Source organism: Pleurodeles waltl, chromosome 6, assembly GCF_031143425.1.
Source record: "Pleurodeles waltl isolate 20211129_DDA chromosome 6, aPleWal1.hap1.20221129, whole genome shotgun sequence".
In the NCBI taxonomy this organism is placed as follows: Eukaryota; Metazoa; Chordata; class Amphibia; order Caudata; family Salamandridae; genus Pleurodeles; species Pleurodeles waltl.
Genome location: NC_090445.1, coordinates 1,103,528,351 through 1,103,551,437, shown reverse-complemented (window position 1 = coordinate 1,103,551,437; position 23,087 = coordinate 1,103,528,351). Strand labels below are relative to the sequence as shown.

The window sequence follows — 23,087 nt, the reverse complement described above, 5'->3', positions numbered from 1 at the left end:
TTGTCATGAAGTTTGTTTTAGAATGATCTTCAGCCTGCCATCAGCACAAAAAGCTAGATACCCATTTACCAGATGTTGCAGGCCATTTGGGGTTTTAGATACCAATAAGGTATCATCTGCAAACAACAGAGGGTGATCTTGCATCCCGCCACAAGGGGACCATCACTCGCTCCGTCCTCCTAAAAAGGTGACCACATCATTAAGGAATAAAGAAAATAAGGTTGGTGCAAAATTTCACACCTGGCGGACACCTTTATAAACCACTATCTGTTCTGTCAATTCACCTTCCGGGCCCAATTGTACTTGAGCAACTGTGTCCTGATGCAGACGTACTAGAATGTTCAAAAGATCATAGGATACTCCAGTGTCCCTCAGAACTGCCCACTGCTTCCTTCAGGGAATTAAGTCAAATACGGATTTCAAGTCCACAAAGACTAGATATAAGTGGGCCTTCTGTAGTACTATGGTCTTCCAATAGATATTTAAAAAGCTGAAAATCTGGTCTGTGGTACTGACGTCTTCTAAAACCTGCTTGAATATAAGAAAGGGCCTGGTGGTCCTCAATCCAGGTCTCCAGTTTTCCCAGGATCTGCATAGTGAATTCCTTTTGTGCTACATCAATAAGGCTTATTGGCCTATAATTTAGGGGTGAATTGTGGCACCCTTTTTTATAAATAGGCACTATTACTTTTCCTTTCCAACTATCCGAAATTCTTGCCCCTTCTAGGATGTAATTTGTCAGTTTATTCAAAAACAAAGCCCATCCATCGATATATGTGAGAAAAAGATCACCAGCCACTCCATCGGACCTGGCAGCTTTGTGAGCTGCTATGGCCTGTATTGCACAAGCTGTCTTGCTAATTTCTAACCTGACTGCCCGAATGAGTGATCATAAAGACCAGAAAAATTATGGAACCATTTTCAGAGGAAATAGAGTCAGCTAGTAGTGCACAGTGCCTTCCATTGGCAACCAACCACCAAAATTTCCTGGTGTCTTTGTGAACAGATGCCTTAGTTGTCTTCCCAAAATGCGTATTCCACTCCTATTAGTATGGGAAAGTTTGTACTCCATCCTCCTAAATTTGATAATACTGGAATTACCACTCTCAAGCACTCAGTGGAGCTTGCACCTCCTGTGGGTACATTCTTTATTAAACCAAGTATGACAGGACTAACTAGGTGCACAGGTAAACTTGCATTGTTGTTTGAAACACTTCCCTAGAGTTTTAAACACATTTCCATTCATATCTGAAATGACAGAACTACTGTCCTGCACAAAGGGATGATTTGCTAGTGTTATTATTGTGTCTTTGAGGGCTTTATTAATTTTATCCTTGATGGCCTGGTGCCCAGCAACACTTTCCCACTTCACTATCACCCTATTATTAGCTGGTAGCAAATGTGAGGTTAGGGACAACCGAACATTGTCTAATTGATTGAATAAACCCTTTAATGTGCAGCGGAATGCATTATGGTTGCTATATTGCCTAATCTCAATCCTTATATCAGTCAAGCTAATCCAAGAGAAAGACTGATTAGTCTGATTAATACTTTTACATTCAACCCACAAAGAAGCATTGAGCAACAAAAAGTTTGTAAACTTTTGACAAGATTGAAAGAAAATACTGTGTCTACTCCAGCCCGGTTTGGGTGACCAAATCCAACAGGATGGAGGCCAAGGAGGCCAGAGAGGACATTTTGGTCAGTTACTTGGCCACCTGAGTGTTTTAGGTCAAGTTCCAAACTTTGCAGGTCGACCGCAACAGACTTCAATGGAGGTGTCCTGATGCTGAGGATACAGAATGAAAATATGCTCAAGGATGCTCTGATTGAGGTGCAGTCGATAGGAATGCCTTTGTGGTGAGTCCTTAGTCCACAGGTGATGTGGGTCAACTTTGGCCACAGGCATCGAGGTCCCACCAATATCTCTTTGACAGCATTCCTTGGTCCATCAGAATAGGGTGCTACTTTTGGCTGTCAAGGATCAGTCACTTTAGGCTCCTGGTGGCAGGTAGCGGCAAAACTTCTGCAGTGTCTACCAGCTTTCCGGCTTGGGCTTCTTCAGCTCTTTTGTACCTGGAGCTGATTCCAGGGGATCAGCCAACATCCTTGGAGTCACTGCTTTGATCTGGCACCAGGAATCAACTTGTCCCGAGCCAGGAGCCACAGGCACAGTCCAAACCTCCCTAACCCAAAGTGCAACAGATGCAGTTCTTCTGACAGCTCAGCCTCTCTTTGTGAAGTTTCAAGGTCAGCTAGGCAGTCCTTTTTCAGTCCTTACTACAAATGGAACATGATCTGAGGGGGCAGGGTGCCAGGTGTGCAAATAGTTATTCCAAGAAAGTGCCTTGAGGGGAATCATTTGGTCACTAGCCAATGAGCTACTAGATCCCCTCCCTTCTTTTGACGTGTCTCCTGCAATGTGTGGCATATGGGTACCCCAGAATGCACTATGCTAGCCACCCTGAAGATGTTGGGACACCTCTTTGGTCGCCAGGAGCTTGGTAGCCCACCCAAGAGGTGTAGCTACCCGAGGGTTACACTCCCACGAGAAAACCAGTTTGGGCACTGGGTTTCCCTCTCTATCCCTGTCTCCAACTTGTCTTCATGAACAAAAGGCAGCTTGCTAGGGAGTGTTATCACCATTTGCCCTTCAAAGGTGGCTTCCCCTTTGAAGCTCTCCTTCTGGGCTAACACCCCAAGTGGCCATCCTGGGTGAGGAGGTAACACTTCACTCTGTGGCAACTTCCTTTGTTCCTTAGCCTGAGGTCACTTGACTAGCTGGGGTAAAGAGTGTCAACTTCCACAAAGTTGCAGAAATGTAATTTTGACATTACATTTTACCTAGGCAGCAGATCAGTTTTAATGCCATGATTAATTTAAATTTGAAGGAACCACTTAGGTAGTCCAGTCAGGGGTTAGTCAGTCTGGGGTGACAGACGGTAACCTTTTGTTAGCCAACGGGGCTACTAACTTTTACTCAACAAAATGCCAATTTTAAAGTATTGTTGTTAAGACATATGAAAAGGTTATATCTTAATATATAGCTCCCTGCCATACGGCTTCATAGGTCTTCATTAGGCGTGACTTACATACTGGGTTAAGGGAAGTCATGGCTTTGCCATTAACTTAAATGGTAAACACTGCCATTCCAGTCTACAGTAGCATGCTGGGAGCCATTTTGCATGAACTGGATAGCGTCACAAAGTGCACCGTCAAGTAAGTGCCTGATATTGGCTCAAGTAGTCACAATTATGGCATGATATTCAGAAATAATCCTCATCCATAAACCACCATGTAAACTACTGAGTACATTATTAATTTGGGTCATGCCCAATGCATGTTTAATACTGCGAGGAGTGTCAAAAATTTGATGATGACCTCTTACTGGAAAAGGGAGCAGAGTAGCACACCTAAAGAGATATAAGTAATTGATCAAATCAGAGTGCAATATCACACGGAGTGGTTCACCCGAGAGAATCAAAATAATAGTGCCAGCAATGTTATCAGACATTCAGCCTCCATGATGGTTGCATCTGTAGGGGAAATTAAAATGTAATCTCATCCTTACCCAAACATTTTATGACAAAAGACCAAGATCACAATTTGAATCAGTTTCTGTGCTATGTGTGTTCCACATAGGATCTGTTTCAACTGATCAAAAGCTTGCTAAACCATGCTCCCCACCCAAACACGAGGGCATCCGATTCTGTGCAATCCAGATCCTGTCCTAAATTTCTCTAATGGGTTCTTCTGCCAGAATAATTTGTTTCCCATAAATCAAACTCTCTTTGAAATGCATAATGTCCCTTCTCTTCTATCTGGCTCTCTAATATAATGAGTGTTACCTAACATTATTGGAACAAAGAATCTGAAAATCACAAGTTGGTCTTGGTTCCTCCACAAAGCTGCGAGAACTTTGCTTTTGTCATCTATACTTTCCACGGTGATAGATCAAGAAAAACATTTTGAGTATTTAGGGTAAACCACAAGATGCTCATCTCCTTTTCATGACAGAACCCATTGTTTCCAGGAACTTCTTATATCACGCATGATCCCAGACGGTTGCTTCTACTCGGGATCTGAAAATCATACAACTATACGTAAGGGATCAAGGAAACGTTCCTCTCCTGAAAAACTGTCAAAACTGGTTTTAGTGGTTCAGTGGAAAGCAGCAGATAAATGCAAAGCTTATTAGAAGACGAGTAAAATCACAACACCGCCCCTAACCCACCCACCCAAGAAAAGTAGGATCCTTCCATATCATTCTTGTTAACTAGTCTTCATCTTGCCGAATGCCTCTTGGCAATTGGACGCTATCCAACTTGTAGTGCTTGTACACTGACCACTCAATTCACTGCCTTGTTTGTCACTTTTCAGAAACCCTTTTCTTTCACTTTCAATAGGCAGATATTGGGCACAAATCTTAACAGTTATTTCTGTGTTATTGCAATGACCCTTCATATAGTAGACACTCAATACAGTGCATCATAAGCTGTTCGTTGTTTTTGGAAAATGATTAGGAGGGGCCCTTTTGTACATCAAAGTCTTAAAGGATTATGTTGTTGCAGAATATTGCAATGACCACTTTGTACGGCAGACTCTCAATGCAGTGCAACACAGGCTATTAATTTTTCTGGAAAAATTGCTAGGTGGGGTCCCTTTGTACATCGGACTCTTAAAGGATTATGGGGGTGATTCCAACTCTGGCGGGCGGCTACTGTCGCCCGCCAGGCGGAAACCGCCATTTGGCCGCCACGCGGGCAAAATTCTGCTGCCCCCATTCTGACATTCCCGCTGGGCCGGCGGGCGCTAACCAAGTTAGCGCCCGCCGGCCCAGTGGGAATGAGGCCGTAACACAGGAGCCGGCTCCGAATGGAGCCGGCGGTGTTGCGGCGGTGCGACGGGTGCAGTTGCACCCGTCGCGCTTTTCACTGTCTTGCAGACAGTGAAAAGCAGGCCGGGCCCTATTAGGGGCCCCCTACACTGCCCATGCTAGTGGCATGGGCAGTGCAGGGGCCCCCAGGGGCCCCAGGACACCCGTTACCACCAACCTCTTCCTGGCGGTGAAAACCGCCAGAAACAGGCTGGCGGTACAGGGGTCAGAATCCCCAGGGCAGTGCTGCTTGCAGCGCTGCCCTGGCGGATTCTCCCAGCCGGGGCAAAAACGGCGGATGACCGCCGGCCCCGGCAATCCGACCGCGGCTTTACCGCCGCGGTCGGAATGGGGATTGAAGCACCGCCAGCCTGTTGGCGGTGCTTCCGTCATTCGTGGCCGTGGCGGTCCAAGACCGTCAGGGTCAGAATGACCCCCTATGTAAGTAATATTTTACTGCTTGCAGTTTCCATACATCTAATCTTCTTCCAAATCTGGTAAAACACTACAATCTTTGCTCTATTTTTTAATGTCTAGAAAGGGTGTTGCTCACATGGCGAAGGGTCTGTGCCCTTAAAGAATGGATGCAAGCTGGGTCCCTGTCACCTCTGCCCCTTGATTCAAAAATAGATGAGTATAAATTCTAATCTGATAAATATGCAAACCTCACTCACAAAATCTTAGATGGGAAAACTTCCTTCGTTGATGCCTATCTTTCATCTACTTGGAACACTGAATATGTTCACTTTCCTAGTAAAGTAAGCTGTGTAACAAAAGGGTCTCCAAACAACTCTGTCACAGGAACCATCTCTGAAGAAGAGCTATAATGATTTGGAACACTCCAAGCAAAATAGTTTGCAGTACCTCTCCACTGCCACTGTACAGTCTGCTTTGCCACTTAAAAATATTATGCTCAGAGCCCAGACTCCTTAGGATGTCCAGGTCAGTATGGGTACTTTATACCTTGGCTTTGCTAGCATTTCTAAAATTTGCAGGTGAGCTTGTAACTGGCTCACTTTCAATAACCTATCTGAATTCTTTCTAATTGTTTTGAGGCGGTATCAGCATTTTTGAGTCAATCCCTGACATGATTCACCTGCTATTTATTACTTACAGTTCTTAAGCAGTTTTGCACCTTTTCATCTATTTTCTTGAGTGACTTCTAAAATGACAAAAAGGAATTGTATTATTTTCTGCCATGGTAACTGCCATAAGCGGCTGAGATGCCATACTGATGAAACATTCTGCCCTGTACAAGGACTATCAAACAAGTAATTTGCTACTTTTGGGGTAAATAGAAATCTGTGAGGCATGGGCAGTGGGGTTGCCTTACTTGAACATGGCCTTGCCCACATCTGACATTTCTTACTGGCCATCAGGGCCTCTTTTGTTCTGAACATCACAAATTGTTCCCTATTTAAGTCTAACAGTGGAATGCCAGTGAAATGAACTTCCTGGGTACCTTACTTGACCATCCAAAATGCTGTCACGGCATTTCTCAAGAAAACATAGGTCAGTCTCATATGCCATATGAAGAGTAATATCAGAGGATCATTTGCATTGTCCTCCTGGTTAGACTCTCTTGGGAATTCTCTCCACCATTGGTGAATGTTCTGCACAGTTTCTCAAACTGATCATCAAGGTGTGTATCATTGTGTGCTGTATTCTTTTTGGAAATGATTTGGTACGTTGCCCTTCTTTGTAATAAAAGGCCTTTTCTAGACCATGGGTGCACTTTTATTTGGGCATGAGGAGCAGACCCTTTTCCCATCTTGCTGCTTGTTTTTCACCTCCTGCGTATGTATGTGACCCTTGAAATAGGCATCGTGCACGGTGTTACCTTGGTTGTCTGTCGACTTCAAAACGACAGAAATGGCCCCGACACTCGATTCTTCTAGGAGATAACTACAACCATCCTAAAATTGTCTTCAAAAGACAAACATGGGCCATTCTTTTACTCAGCTTGTGAGATATGTCATGTTACCTCTGGGGATGGTTCTAACTCCGAACACAGAGTTGTACTTAGAATCTTTACTGGAGGTTTGCCTCCACGAACATGCCCACTTGCAATTGTCTAGCACTATTAATGGAAGACAGGACAATTGAGTCAGTAAAAGAAGACAGCACACTTAGGCATCATGACTCCCCAAGACCCACTCACTCATGCTACATAAGTGTTGCATGATCTTGCATCTTCGAAACTGAAGATGCTACCACCACCATTTTCTTAACCTTGCACACCCAACTGACAAATATAAAACTCTGTCTTTTGCAGAGAACTACATATTTTAGAATTGAGTGCAAACACTTGTGAAGATAGAACAAAATGTTGAGTCGATGCTGTGAGCTAGAGCGATATGCTGCCAAGTTGTATGTCCTGGCGTCTGAGGTAGCATGGAAAACTACTCCCTCGTGTTCACACCACAGGCGTTGTCCATTAAAACGAACATAGCATAAAACATGAAAATCAAAACAGATGCACCACATCTTAATTACGGGCCCAAAAGGGAGATAGAAGAAACAGATGCCCAGTACGCACCTTACCTTTGCCTCCAGTGGCAAAGGAAGAACCTGGGTGATGGACAGAAGATTGTTATAGTTTGTATACAGCAGTAATTACTTTGACTCATCACATTTTTATTTGTTACCTGTTTCACCACTTGTCTCTTGCCTAATGGAAAATGCGTCCTTATGTGTTTCTTTTAGACTGAAAAGATGAGCTTGATGCTTAACGATGGCCTTTTGTCCAGATATAGAACCTTTAACATGCATGATATTGGAAACAAAATTACCTTGGAAAAAAAAATACCTAAGAAGGAATGTATCATAATGAGACTAGTCGTTTTTTTCTTTGCTATTGAGCTGCCAATTCATTGTGTGCTTCTATGCATGACCATGCTGAAATAGTACTTAAACAGTGAGTAATTGCCTCAGATTCCAAACCTAATTAATTTGCTAAATATCTGGCTGCCAGATTGGCCTTGAGTAAAGGCATACATTTGAAAAACATGTTACTGAATTAGATAACTAAACTACGCTGTTGTTGGTAAAAGTGCTAGTCCATGATAGAAATGTGTAGTTCGAAAGAGGAGTAGTTTATTTGAAACAACCATAGAGGCACAGCTGGTTTGCTTTAAATATCTTTTGTAGGATTTCTAGAAAACCGTATTCAGACATTCCGACAGGGAGATATTGAGCCTCTTGGTCACATGGTTGTGTCAGATTTCAAAATGTGTCCTACCTTACCCTTTGTTTTTCGTTTTCATCCCAGATGACTTTGCAACAGGTTTGTGTGGACGTGAACAGAATAAAAAATGTGGGTCAACAGATGTACATTGAGTCAAGGAGCAGAAGGCAGGGAAAGAAAATTGAGGGCCTGAATACTAAGTTGCGGAGAGGTGAGTCAATCATGAAATCTTAATTTCTTCTGTTGCCTTGCATTGCTCCCAAAAGGTGAGTCAAGCCATAAAAACCTAAAGTCTTCGCATATATCAATTGTCTTTGTTGGAAGGGACTTAATCAGTGTCTCACTTTTTCAATATTATAAGATAGTGAGTATTATAAGGCAGTGTTTAAAAAAAATACCAAAGCTGAATTGACTTCAGTGAATGTGCATGTTACACATGCTTCTTGCAGGAGTTGACAACCTTCTGGTTATATTTTTCAAAGTGGCCAATAACGTTACCCTAATTTAATAAATCCATTTTTGGATCTAGCCTCCTCCATACTGTCTAGACTTTAAGATTTTTCGTGGAAATGGCGGCTTCTGTTTTTGATTGGCAGATTTAGTTATAGAACAAAGGGTTGGCCAAGGTAATCAGTTTATCCTCATGAAGTGTGAAACTGTTTATTTGATGTAGCTGGCATTTAGAAAGTAAGATATTTGGTAAATAAACTGCAGAACGCTGATCTGCACAATTTATATGTTTTTTGCCTTACATCAGGAAATATATAAGTGGATAAATTATATTTTCTGGGTATTCAGAAAAAATGAAAGTTTCGTTTATTTGTTGGACAGTGCAGCTTAATATATTGGAAATATATAGGAAATACTGCAACGAAAGAAATACACATGGGTAGTAAACCCTGAATCATTTTTGGAATTATGGTCCTATCCAGATATAATGCACGATCCAATTCCCATATTTTGACGCCGAATGTTCAGATAACCCCCATCAATGCAATAAAGTTTTACTCGTGTGGTTTTCCAAAAAATGAATTCTGAAGATTTTAAAGTTCTACTAGGAGTGTATCTCTTCAGTTTCGGGTGAAATCATAGAAGGTCCTGCTTGAAAAAAAACTCTCCACAAAGGGATTGTACATTGATTTATAAATTACAAATATGTTTATGTTGGTAAATGTGGGACGGTGAATGCTCTTACCACCAACCCCAGTGGAGACTTGCCTGCCACATTAAGTGATCCCCCTGGTGCAGTTGAGGCACTTTCAACTAAGTGGAATGCAGAGGGGATGACCTGTTTTGTTGCTTCCCCTCTACATTTTTTTCAGAAACACACACTCAGATCACAGCATTGTATTTCGAAAAAGAGAAAAATCAATCTCCATGTCATGCAGGGATTTTCTCCTCGTATAGCAGGGGCATTTTTAAAAATGTCCTATCCAGTGCAGTCGCCGAAGGTATCATGATCTCATTCAGGCAGGAAAAGGCAGTGGCAGAAGCATTTGCCACTTTGATGTTGCAGCCCTGTCAACGCTTTAAGATGGTGGGGTGAACTGAAACTTCACCATTGCAAACCCAGCAGTTCCCAACACTTATAAATTTGGTCGGAAACCGTGGAAAATCCAAAGTAATCCACATATCTTTTTATAAAAGCATTAAACATATATATATATATATATATATGTATATATATATATATATATATATATATATATATATATATATATATAACTATATATTCTTCAAAGTTCCCCGTTAAATTACCATGTTGAAGCAATTCACCAAAGTATATTGCAAAATGAGTTGGCAAGAGTGATTGACATAGCAATCTATTTTTAGGAAAGCCACAGACCTCTGCATCATATTTCCCACTTTCAATCGGACTCCCAGCTGCCGAACGACACACCACGTCTTCCTGTGATGCATCAAGAAAAGGTCAACATATTCCATCGTATCAGCAGATCAACTGTGTGGACAGCATTATCAGGTACACCACGTGCAAGGACATTGCGTGGTCACTTAGGGCCAGATGTATCAAAGGGTTTTACCCATTCTGTGTCAATGGGAAAATGCTTTGGTACATTTGGCCCTTAATGACTAGGATGTGCACTCGCTAATCAGTGCCACTATAACATGGCCACTAGCTCAATTACACACTCTATTGTATCATATGAAGAGTGGGAGGGGGGCATGATAAAGCTGTATAAGTGCACCAATGTTCTTTTTGAAGTAAGAAGCACATCTTTAACCATTGAGTCAAAGTGTATGTACATGATGTACTATTTATAGCCATCTCGTCATCCTATACTTTCTTGTAATAATACAAAGAATCCAGTAAAAAAACGATTTTCTTCCAATATTTACAAAGTTTAGGTTTTAGAATCTATGGTTTACTTTCAGTAGCTAGCCAACATTATAAAAAAATAAAACATTTATATGTTTATTTTGCACATGTTAAGTATTTTATGTAGAAACAGAGAATGTCTTATTTTGTGAATGATGATTAACTTAAATAAGATATCATTAGCGAATCAGAGTATGAGCATGAAGTATGGATGAATAAAATAAATTAGTGATGGATCATCCTAAGGATGGCTGGCGTAATGAGAGAATGATGATGGATGTATGAATGAACTATTGTATTAAGATGGATAAATTAAAGGGTGCTACTACAGAGCGAATCTTGCAAGTAACATTAATTAACACCAGGGTATTGCTGCACTGTGGGCTCCAGACCAATGAGAGTACCCAAGTACAGTTCATCTGGTGTTGCATCCTGGGCTATGGTGGGCTTAGCTATTGGTGGCACTTTAGGAGAGTAAGAGGCCTGTGTATCAAGGTAGATATGGTCACTAAGCTGCTGAAACCAGGTCAGAATCGAGAGCAGAGGGTTGTAGCATCAGGCACCTGCAGATTGGATGATGGAGCCAAGAGGTCTACATTCAGAAACACAGGGAAGTGACACCCTTCTCCCTAGAGGAGCCTAGGGCATGAACGCCTCTTCCATATGGATGGTGAATTCACACTTCCAGCATCACAGCCCCCTCTCCAGGTGACCATTTTCTTCATGATGGTTGACTCCTTGGCCGTTCCTTGCACATCTTCTTGCACCTATGGTACACCACAAGGAATGAGTTACTACCATCATTTTATTAATAATCATATCATTAGTCAAACCCCAAAACTGACAATCTGCCATTTAGATATTCAAGTGAACATTTTGTTAGAGGAAGGAAAATAAAGGTAATCTGTTTAAAGGCCAGATCTGCAAGATTTTGTTTCCTACTATATTATCACTGTTACAATATCAACCTATACATATATATTGTGACCATAATTTCGACTTTGACATTTTGTCACTCAAATGTTTAGGATAGTAGATATACACTTACCATGACAGTACTTTGGGTGTTGATATCATGGTTGCGATACATGTGTAGTTTATGTCAGGGGTTGATAATGGGATATAATGAACTCTAATGAAGAGATGGCAGAATATAGTACCTGGGATACCTCTACTATCAAGTGAACAATCCAATGTTTTCTTTATCAGAGTCAGTAACAAGAGCTTGTTTGAAATGAGAGAAGGCAACTACATTCATTTTCAATATGCAATTTCATAGCATCCTGTAATTGAGTTAGACCCCAATGACAATAATGCAGAGTGGAATACCTGTGGAGAATTGAGCTGTGCACTGCTATCAGTGGCCTGGTGTTCTTACACCCCGATTTACCAGGTGAGGGAACAACAGGCCCAGTTATACTGATGGGAAAATCCAATCACTTTCGGCAAGGACTTAATGGGAGACCCGATGTGTATCCAGTGAAGGCTTGTGGGGATCCCTGGGGGTGGGGCGGCGCACGGGAGGGGTTAATACATTAAAATTTATTGAAATAAAATTAAAAAAAACTGACCTCCTCTGCCGTGCACCGCTCCTCTCTCCCACGTCATCGCTGCATGCAGGCACAGGCTTTAGTGCACGTCACCCCTGTGGCCCCACCCCTTTCAAAGAAAAGGATAATAAACAAAGTATATTATTCTTTTGTTTGAAAGGTTTTGCAGCTGTAATGCCCCACTTTGCCATGCAACTTTTTTCCCTCGCTTGCCTCACCCTTTTCACCCCCTCATTATGCCCAAACCCCCTACAGAGGTTCTCCACCAGTTGGGCATTGCAGTTGGTAAAAGTTTGTTTTGAACCCTTCTGGGATAGACAATATTGTGTTGAATTTTGCCTGGTATTTCACAGTCAGCAGATTTTTTCCATGCCAGGGGTTTATTTGTAATTGCAGAAATTGGATGCGGAGATCCCAGCCGGTATCGAAACGTCCAGCCACCCAAAATCTCCATCTAGAAATTCCTCCTAATTTGTAATTGAAGAATCAGTGAGATTCACACTTAGGGCCTCATTACAACTTTGGCGGTCCTTTTACAGGACCGCCGAAGCAGCTGCAGGCAAAAGACCGCCAGTAATGGAGGTCTTTCGCCCACCCTATTAGAAGTTTTCCGCTGGGCCAGCGGGCAAAAACAGTGTTTCTGCCCGCTGTCCCAGTGGAAAACTCACCACAACATTGATGCCAGCTCGTAAGCGTGCCGACGGCAATGTTGTGGTGTGGTCTGACCTCTATCGCGAGTGTGTCAGTCTTGAGACCACCACACTCGTAATGAGGGCCTAAGTCTGTGAGCCTTCTGCGCTTGTTCACAGGTTTCCATTTTAAAACATAAGTTAGGTGCTTCAGATATTCGTGGGTGAATAAATGTCTCATTCAGTTTGGTAATCATTTCGTTTTAGCAAAGCATTCTCTTTGTATCCTATTGCCGTGAGGCCATCATAACCCCATGGACTGTTTTAATGTTTTTGAATTAAGACGAGTATGGCTGGCAACGTTTAAGAAAGACTTCTTTTGAGATTGTGGAACTTTTTGGTTCAATAGGTACCTTGAAAGCTACAGCATCCCTGCACGAAAAAGAAAGAGTATATCATCCATCAATTCAACATCATCATCTTCAAAAGAGGACCGAATGGCCCAGCATGGACGGAGGAGGTCAAAGATTTTGGAAGGTAACCCTCAAGCTAAAAACACACCCATACACTGGAAAACAAACGTACAAACCCTCCCTCTCCCTGTATCTTTTTCACTTTTTTTTGTTGTCAGACACAATGTACTTTACATTATGTCCCTTCACAGAGAACTGTATGCATTGCTGGAGTTGCTGTTACAGGACTTTGTTTTGGCATCAAAATCAAATGTTTGCACATTTAAGATAACAAATGTCTTTGCCACTACGTCTTTGTCACAGCATCCACTATGCCAACAGCTCTAGTCTAACAGCACTTGTTCGTTTGTACTAATGAAGCACTCTAGATACAACAGCAGTGATTCCCATATTCACAGTTCCGTGATCCCATCAATCACCATGGAGAGATTATTAATAATGGGGCAAGCGAGAGAAACTGAGTCACTGAATAATCTTCATTTTGCCTGTTCTTACAGCTAGGCTCAACCTGCATTGCAGAAGTGTTAATATCTACAATGAGAAGCAATTATTTTTATATTGTATCGTTTGCATTCTAGTTCACTATTCATAATATGGAACATGATATATCTGTAACAATCTTTGTATAACAGAATCTCTATTGTTTGTTGAAATGCTATGATGTCCTAGAGCCAAGAAATGTTACTGAAATCTTTATGATCATTTCAGGAAATACCCTAAACTAAAATATGTGTTAATATATTGGTAACTACCTTTAACAGGTTGTGAAACATGTTTGTAATCATCAGCTGTGACATAATGAAAACATATTGATATTGTCCTTCTCCTCCTGACATTATACATTCATGTCCCCACCGCTGGCAATATCTTAATACAATACAGGACTCAATGTGATATACACAAAATCTGTATGAGTTGAGGATTCCTTTTGTGAAATAAAAAGTACAATAAAGTTTGTAATCCTTGAAAAGGATGACTGCAGTACCAGCATGCTAAACACAATTTAAATCCTTGATCTCTAATATTATAATGGAATACTCTTCTGTATCCAGTAGACTTTGATAACTACAGATGAAAAGTGCAATGAGTTCCAATCTCTTTGCACAAACGTCTAGCTGCAGCAACTAAATGCCTTGAGAAACCTATGCACTATGAATCCAAGATGCTGTCCCCGTTGCTAGTCTCGTGAGACTCCCGGGGTGCCCTGCAACATATAGGCATATGGAGTCTTGACAAAAGTGCAAAAGTGTGCTGGACTCTGATTTTACTGTTTTTGTTACTCTGGGCACTTTACCAATGCTAACCAGTGCTAAAGTGCAAGTGCTCCTTTACAAAATGTGTATCTAATTGGCTTATCCATGACTGGCATATTTGATTTATTAGTAAAGTCCCTAGTACTGTGCACTAGAGGTGCCCAGGGCCTATAAATCAAATGCCACTAGTGGGCCTGCAGCACCGGTTGTGCCACCCACATAAGTAGCTCTGTAATCATGTCTCAGACCTGCCACTTCAGTGTCTGTGTGTGCAGTTTTAACTGTAAATTCGACTTGGCAAGTGTACCCACTTGCCAAGCCTAAACCTTCCCTTTTTTTACATGTAAGGCACCCCTAAGGTAGGCCCTAGGTAGCCCCTAGGGCAGGGTGCAGTGTATGGTTAAGGTGGGACATATAGTAATGTGTTTTATATAACCTGACAGTGAAATATTGCTAAATTTGTTTTTCACTGTTGCAAGGCCTGTCCCTCTCATAGGTTAACATGGGGGCTACCTTTAAATCTGATTCAAGTGTAGATTCCCTTTGAGAGCGGATAGACATGTGGAGTTTGGGGTCTCTGAACTCACAATTTAAAAATACATCTTTTAGTAAAGTTGATTTTAAGATTGTGTGTTTGAAAATGTCCCTTTTAGAAAGTGGGCATTTTCTTGCTTATACCATTTCTGTGACTCTGCCTGTTTGTGGATTCCCTGTCTGGGTCAGTTTGACAGATGGGCTGGTTGCACCTCACACTAGACAGTGGCACAAAGGGAGCTGGGGTGTAGCCTGCATAACCTGATGAGCCATCTGTGCTAGAGGGAGGGGGAGGAGTGGTCACTCACACCTGAAAGGGCTGTGCCTGCCCTCACACAATGCATTCTCCAACCCCCTGGTGAGTGTCTGGGGCCTGGCTTGGGCAAGGCAGGATTTCACATTCAAAAGAGACTTTACTTTGAAGTAGGCCTACTTCGAAGGAGAAATTGGGTATAAGAAGGGCACCCAAAACCACAGACTTTAGATCACTTCTGGACATCAAGAGGAACCTCTGCCTGGAGAAGAGCTGAGGAGAAGTGCTGCCCTGTCTGTGACTGTTCTTTGTGGAGCTATCCTGCAGTTGCTGCTTCTGCCAGAGTAAGAGGGCAAAGACTGGACTTTGTGTGCCTTCCATCTTGTGAAGAAATCTCCAAGGGCTTGATTTAGAGCTTGCCTCCTGTTGTTGAAGTCTCAGGGACAGCAAAGACTTCTCTCTGCCAGCACCTGGAGTCTTTGGAGAGACTCCTACTCTGCCCTGTCGTGCCCTTCCAGTTCCTGGGACCCTGAAAGGAGAAGCTGGCAGCATAAAGACAAGGAAATCCATGCACAGAGCGCCGTGTGGGGAAAAGATTGACGCAACTCTGATCTGCTGTTGAAAAAAGACGCGCCACTGGCTCCGCAGCTGAGAAACGACGCGCAGCATTGCTGACAGAGGCTCGGAGATCACAACCCACGCTGCGGGGTTTTTGGATCATCGTGCGGCTGGATTTCCAACTGAAGTACCGCTGTGTGTGGAAAAACAATGCAAGGCCTGCCCGGACCCGAGAGTGCTGACCGGATCGACGCATCGCTCTCCCGCGGAGAGAAGAAACGAAGCGCCCGACCCGGCGAAAGGAGAAACGCCGCACGGTCCAGCTCGTGAGTGGAATCAATGCCTCGCAAGCCCTTTTTTGACGCACACCTGCCCGTACAGCGTTATTTTTGACGCGCACCAGGTACATTTTCACGCTAGCTGTGCTAATGTGTGTTTAAAACTACTTAAAGATCCTTTTTGCATTCTTTATTGATAACTTGACTTGTGTATTGTAGATTTTTGTCGTTTTGGTCTTGTTTTGTTTAGATAAATATTTCCTATTTTTAGGGTCGAGCCTGCGTTGCATGCGCTCGTGCATGCGTATCGCAGCGAGACTCTTTAGTGTTTAGAAAAGGGCTCGGAGCCCAGTCAACATCACGTCAGTGTTTTTTATTGGTTCGTGGGCTTGCCTAATAAAATCTGCTTGCTTTCATTAGTCGAAGGCACGCATACGCCATGCCTTTTCTGGTGGCTAGCCCTCCTCGAGTGCAGCGACCAAGTACAGAAAACATGCGAGGCTCGCTGTTTTCCATCGGGCTCGTGGACTTCTTTTTCTCTAATTTACGAGCGCGATCTCGCTTGGCAGAAGTCGAGCTCTTTACATTAGTTAATTGCACTTTTTCGGTTACGTATATAAATGCACTTTTGCCCGACAGGTGAAAAGTCGGGTTAGGAGTTTCAACGCTATCAGCTCTAAAATGAGCAAACGCGAGACCCGTTGCATTGCAAATGCTTGTTCTAAATTGGTGTTGTGTCATTTTGTAGTGTTTTCATTAAGTTACTGTGTTTGTTGGTACAAATCCTTTACACCTAGCACTCTGAAGTTAAGCCTACTGCTCTGCCAAGCTACCATGGGGGTAAGCAGGGGTTAGCTGAGGGTGATTCTCTTTTACCCTGACTAGAGTGAGGGTCCTTGCTTGAACAGGGGGCAACCTGACTATCAACCAAAGACCCCATTTCTAACAATGGTATACTGTGAAGAGACTAATCCTTAACTCATTTTTCATCTGTAAACGTAGATTAAATGAAACAGAATGCCACATAGGCAGTTATGACACAGAATTCTGAAAAAAGTGCATAATGCATTTAATACTGAAGTGTAATCTAGGTATCCCAGAGAGCACAGCCACAGGTTGTTGAGAGAATCCCTTGATACTGGGCTCCAGACATTTTTCGAATTTAATTGCATTCTTCTTATCTATAGTTTCTGTAGGAGACAACTGACTCTTTGCTCTGCTCTTGAGCTGCTTTTAACAGGCCTTTTTATTTAGATTATCAGCTTTTCATTCTAAAGAGAAATGTCTTCTTTAAATTTTGTTAAGTGTCTGAAGCATGGGAGGAAGAAGTTTGAAAAAGATTTTCAAGACCTCCATACTGTGTGCCCGCCTGACAATCATGACACCCAATAGTGAAATGTTTGTCTTAGGATAGCCACATGAATACTTAAAGACCAGGAAAGAATAAAACCAGCAGAAAGAGGACACTTCAGACCCACTTCTTGTGCAGGTGCTGTTTTCCGTCAACAGAATACACCCTTAAAAGAAACTACCTTTGAAAAACATTTTCCATGTTTGAGATGTTTGTTTTCAGTCAAGCAAAACATGCATGCTTCTTGCTCTTTGAGTATCAGTTTTAGTAGTCCTAAACAGAAGCTGTGTCAATGTGACTTTCCAGTTTGACAACAGCTCAACTTAAATTGCATCATAGTCTGGAGATATTGAATTGTCTAGCTCAGGAATGTCTAGTGTTTATTTATAAAGTGTGTACCATGCACGTTTTCAGGATATCCACATAACTGACTCTAAATGGATATCATTTAAATAGACTGTGATTAGACTGAACATTGTATTTCTTAATATTGTATTGATATGTATAAATTGGTTACCATAATACTTAAATGGGCTAAAGCACTCTCTTGATTGCCAAGTAAGAGGCTGCTCCTATATATGTTATATAGAGCTTCATGGCCCAATCAAGGTGATAGTAGCTTTCGGATTTTCATTGCTTTCCTGGGTACCCTTTGGGTTAATGATTGGACATGTGTTGTAAGGAGACTGACCTATGTGGGGAATGTTCACAGGAGTGCATGAGGTATGGAGGTAGGGTAGAAGTGTTGAGTAGATTCAACAGTGTGTAATAGTGGATATTGCAGCGAGTGAGACAAAGACAAAGACCATCAATACTGTGAATGTACTTTTATAATCCTGTATAGTCCCAGTTTAGAACTCCATTAGCAACATTGCAATACTTTTTTAAAACATTTTTATTGATTTTATTTCTAAACAATATGGCTGCCTTTTAATTTTGTAATGGCAAAATATTGTTTAGGCCACACTTGGCGTGATTTCGATGGTTACTCCGTCACAACGGTGCCGGATATGCCGTTCATCGAAATCTAAATCCCATAATTTCCTAAGGGATTTAGATTTTGGCAGACAGGTATCCGTCACCTTTGTGACGGAGTAACCTATCTGTCAATATCTAAATCTGGCCATTAATCTGTATTCTGAGTTTTAACTGGATATATAGTGTATTGGAGTGTATTTTTAATTTTGTACATTCTTAATGTTTTTTATTTCTATAACTACCACAGTACATTCTAGGTATTACCATGGTACTCCATTAACTTTAAAAAAAAAAATATGAAGTAACAAAACTGTTTTTCCCTACCTTTACAGATTCAGCTAGACTGCCTCATTCCTTCCTATGCACATCTATAACAGTATTGAACTATATTTCCCCAGAAAACACAGAAAACAGACGAAGTGTGGTATACATAATGTGGCTGCCTTTTAAGTTTGTAAGGGCTTTCATTACCTAAACATACACTGTTTTGTTATAGCAATGTACTGCAGCAGAGCACAAAATTGCATTGGTGTACTGTGGGACAATATATCATATATCACCACGTTTTTGTGACCTATATCTTTAAAAATTCTGAACCAGTTTAGATCTACTACCAAAAGAAACCCATAGCACCCCATAATCTCTGTTTCAGCAAAAATCATCTCAGCCATTTGCCCGCTATATCTGTTTAAACGGCATTCCAGAACATGACACGCTGCTCCACTCCACTGTATGACACGCCACTCCATCCTACTGTACAACACGCCACTCCAATTTATAACACATCACTCCACTCTATGACAAGCCACTCCACTCTACAACACTCCACTCTATGACTCTCCACTCTACCACATGCCACTCCACCCTAGCACACGCCACTTCACTCGACCACATACCACTCCACTCTGCGACATTCCGATTCACTCTATGACATGCCACTCCACTATATGCCTCTCCTGTCTATGACATACCACTTCACTCTACGCCACTCCACTTTAAGACACTGTACGGCATGCCACTCTGTGACACGCAGCTGTACTCTACTGTATGACACGCTACTCCACAACACTCTACTCTACTCTATGACCCTCCACAGGATTCCACTGAACTCCACTCTGCAACACTCTGCTCTGTGACACTCTACTCCACTCTGCTCCATGCCATTCAAGTACCCGCACTCCACTCTAAGACATGTCAGTTCACTGTATGCCACTCCACTCTGCCCCACTCTACCGCACCACACTCTACTCCACTCTACCACACTATGTGCTCCTCCAGTCTAGGACACTGTACTCCACTCTGTGTAACTACAACACTGCCCTACCCCACTGCAGTCTGCACCACTCTACTCTACAATGCAAAACTCCACTACACACCACTCCACTGTACGCCTCTCGAGTCTACGCCATTCCGCTGTACGCCACTCCACTCGATGTCACTCCTCTATACCACTCTACTCTGCACTATTCCACGCTAGGCCACTTCACTCTATGCACCTCCACTCTATGCCACTTCATTCTACGCCACACCACTCTGCTCCATTCCATTGTACTCTACGACACAACGCTCAGTTCTACGCCACTCCACTCTATAGGATTCCACTCTATGTTATTCCACCCTACGCAACTTTACTGTACCCCACTGCTGTCTGTGACACTCCACCCAATGCTATGACACTCTTCACCACAACATTCTACGCCACAGCACTCTATCCTGATGCTGTACAGCACAACACTCTATAATTCCCTCTGCAGCATGACACTGTATGACACTCCACTCTATGCCTCTCCACTCTATGCCACTTCACTCTACTCTGCACTATGACCCTCCCCTCTACAAGACTCTATGCCCTGCCTCTATCACACACTACTCCACTCTACAACTGTCTACTCCAATCTGTGCCACTGTACGACAATCTACTCTGCTTTGTGCCACTCTGGGACACACTACTCCACTCAGCTACTCTCTATGAAACTCAGCCCACTTTACTCCACTCTGTGACACACTGCTTACTCTACGCCGCTTGACTCTATGCCACTTGACTCTACAACACTCTCTGCTGCTCCACTCTACCACATTCTGCACCTATCCACTATACAACACTCTACTCTATATGCTACTCCACTCTACTCCACTTTCCGACACCCCATAGACTGTATGACATGCCATTCCACTATTTGACACTTTACTCCACTCTGTGCTGCGCCACTTCACTCCACTTCATGCCCCTCTTCTATATGACACACGCTTCCACTCTGATACTTTACTTCACTCTACTCTATGCCACTCCATTCGACTCCACTATACTGTACTCAGCTGTGTGACACTTTACCACATTCTACTGCACTGTATAACACTCCGCTCTACGCCGCTCCACTCTGTGCAACTCCAGTCTACCACAATCTACTCCAGTCAGTGGCACTTCACTTTACAAAACTCTACTCCAGTCTGTGCCACTGTACAATACTCTACTCTACTCTGTGCTACTCTACTTCACTTGATGATTCTGCGCAACTCCCTGTACTCTACTCCGCCCCACTTTATTCCACTGTACTCTGACACACTACTCCTTTTTACTATACTCCACTGTATGCCACTTGACTCTACAACATGCTACACCTCTCCACTCTCTACCACACTCTGCTCTACTTTGTGCCACTCCACTCTACAAAAGTCTACTCCACTCTATGCTGCTCCCCTTTCCGACACCATTCCACTCAACTGTATAACACACCACTTCACTTTATGACAATTTACTCCACTCTGTGGTATGCCACTCCACACTACTCCACTCCACGTCACTCTACTGTATGAAACACACCTCCCCTCTGACACTTTACTCAACTCCACGCTATGCCACTCCACTCTGTTGTACTGTACAACACTTTACCCCACTCTACGGCACCGAATGACCCTCCACTCTACACTGCTCCATGCTACCACACTCTACTCCACTCTATGCAACTCCGTTGTTCAACACTCTAGTACACTCTATGCCACTGAGTGACATTCTAATCCATGTTATGTCTCTACACTCTAGTCTAAAGGACTCCACTCCACTGTTTCACCTTATGACACTGTACTCAACTCTCTGTTACTCTATGCCACTTTACGGCACTCTACGACACTCTATGCAACTCCCTCTATGCCACTCCTCACCACTTTAATCCGACACACTACTCCACTTTAGGGTAATGGGCTGTGTAGATATTGAGAAGAGCGCACCCTGCCAACATGCAATCTCAAATGGTACACATACTAACTAACTCAAGGCCTCAGGACAAGGTGTGGATCTTGTGCCAAAGGTTTAGGAAATGTTAGTCACTTTTGATTACACAAATCTGAAATAGCTACAGAGATTCAAACTGGCCAAGGGTGTTGTCAACACCCACAATCACACTCTGAAACATGCTACATGCCGTGTCTCTGGTGATGAATCTACTGTGTGCTCTACAATTCTATGGCACTGATCCTCACCTGAAATTCATGGGAGAAAGTATCAGTATATCTCAACCTACTTGCAAGGAACTTTAGCAAGTCAAGGGTGCATGAAAGATACTATGTGGCACACCATATGACCTTCACTGGATACCACTAAAGACACAGCGGGACGCAGAGGGAGTTCTACAAAATGTTTGACTTCTCTCACATATGGTCTGTCAACTACATACCTTTGGTGAGGAAACAGCCACCAAGATACTGCTCTGCATCTATTACAACCTCAAAGCATGCACAGGTCTTAACGTGTAGTTTGAATGTGGTGCACAACTATGGATCACCAAATACTCTAAATAGTTTTTGTGGTGCCTGACATAAAATCGTGAACTCTAATGAAATCTGGATAGAGGAACTATGTCCTATAAAGTGATCTGCACAGACAGTGATGCACAATACTGGTCCTTAATATACTGCTTCAACCACTCATGAACCCCAACTTTTCTCCATAGGTGACAACAGTAATCCTTTCAAGAAAGGGTTATTACGTCATCTCACATACCTGCCAAAATGCAAAAGAAGCTATATGGATATTGCGCCCGATCAAGAAAGGGAATCTGGTTGCTCATACAGCGATTTTTGTACCTGCATAAATTCATATTTTAGAGGAACGTTTAATCACTAAACTCAGGAGACATGTTGACGGTCTGCAGAATGCTCTACAGCTTGTCTGTCAAGAAACTGCTGATAATTTTGGGCAACAGGCTGACCCTGCCAGGACCCACATCACATGGGCAGTTACACTCCTACCTCTACACACTCAGTGGCAGTCACTGACAATACATACATAGAAATTTAGCACTAACTTGAAAACTGCTTTGCTAACTTATAAATATCCAATAACTACCCACGACCATAAGATGATGTACGAGTAATCAAAAGGGTACTGAGAACTTTCTGCAGTCTCCCAGGCGTTGTCAACAGATGCTTCACCACAATATCCAATTACTATATTCTTTAGACACCTCACTGTTCCACGCAGAATTACTGTTAGCTGAATAGGAATGGAAGGGGATAGGGATAGGTTCAGCCAACAGTACACTGTCCTGAACCAAGACCAGATGCTGTAGCATGTGGCGGAAGAGGTGGGTGATGCTCACAGATTATGGAGGCTCCCCACAGTGTTCTTCTACATGACTATCAAAGAGGAATAGTTCAACCGCACAAATAGAATGGACAGTATTGGTGTGTTCACTTTCACTATTTAGGCAACATGCCCTCCTACTAATGGACCAGTCTATACCACCTCTACTTACTTTCACCTACTTCCACATGCTGCAGATGCATAGCATCATGCCTATATAGCAAAACTGTGCAACCTTCACATTGCACTG

The 23,087-nt window shown here is 42.7% G+C and overlaps 1 protein-coding gene across 2 annotated transcripts in view; it reads left to right on the top strand.

The window, feature by feature from the left end:
• Positions 1 to 23,087, top strand: part of PER3 (period circadian regulator 3) — a 476,770-nt gene that overhangs the window by 249,744 nt on the left and 203,939 nt on the right. For both annotated transcript variants that reach the window (XM_069240206.1, XM_069240207.1), the window contains exons 14-16: positions 8,148 to 8,274; positions 9,897 to 10,044; positions 12,990 to 13,117. In XM_069240206.1, the coding sequence (XP_069096307.1) occupies positions 8,148 to 8,274; positions 9,897 to 10,044; positions 12,990 to 13,117 (403 nt within the window). The remainder of the gene's footprint in view (positions 1 to 8,147; positions 8,275 to 9,896; positions 10,045 to 12,989; positions 13,118 to 23,087) is intronic.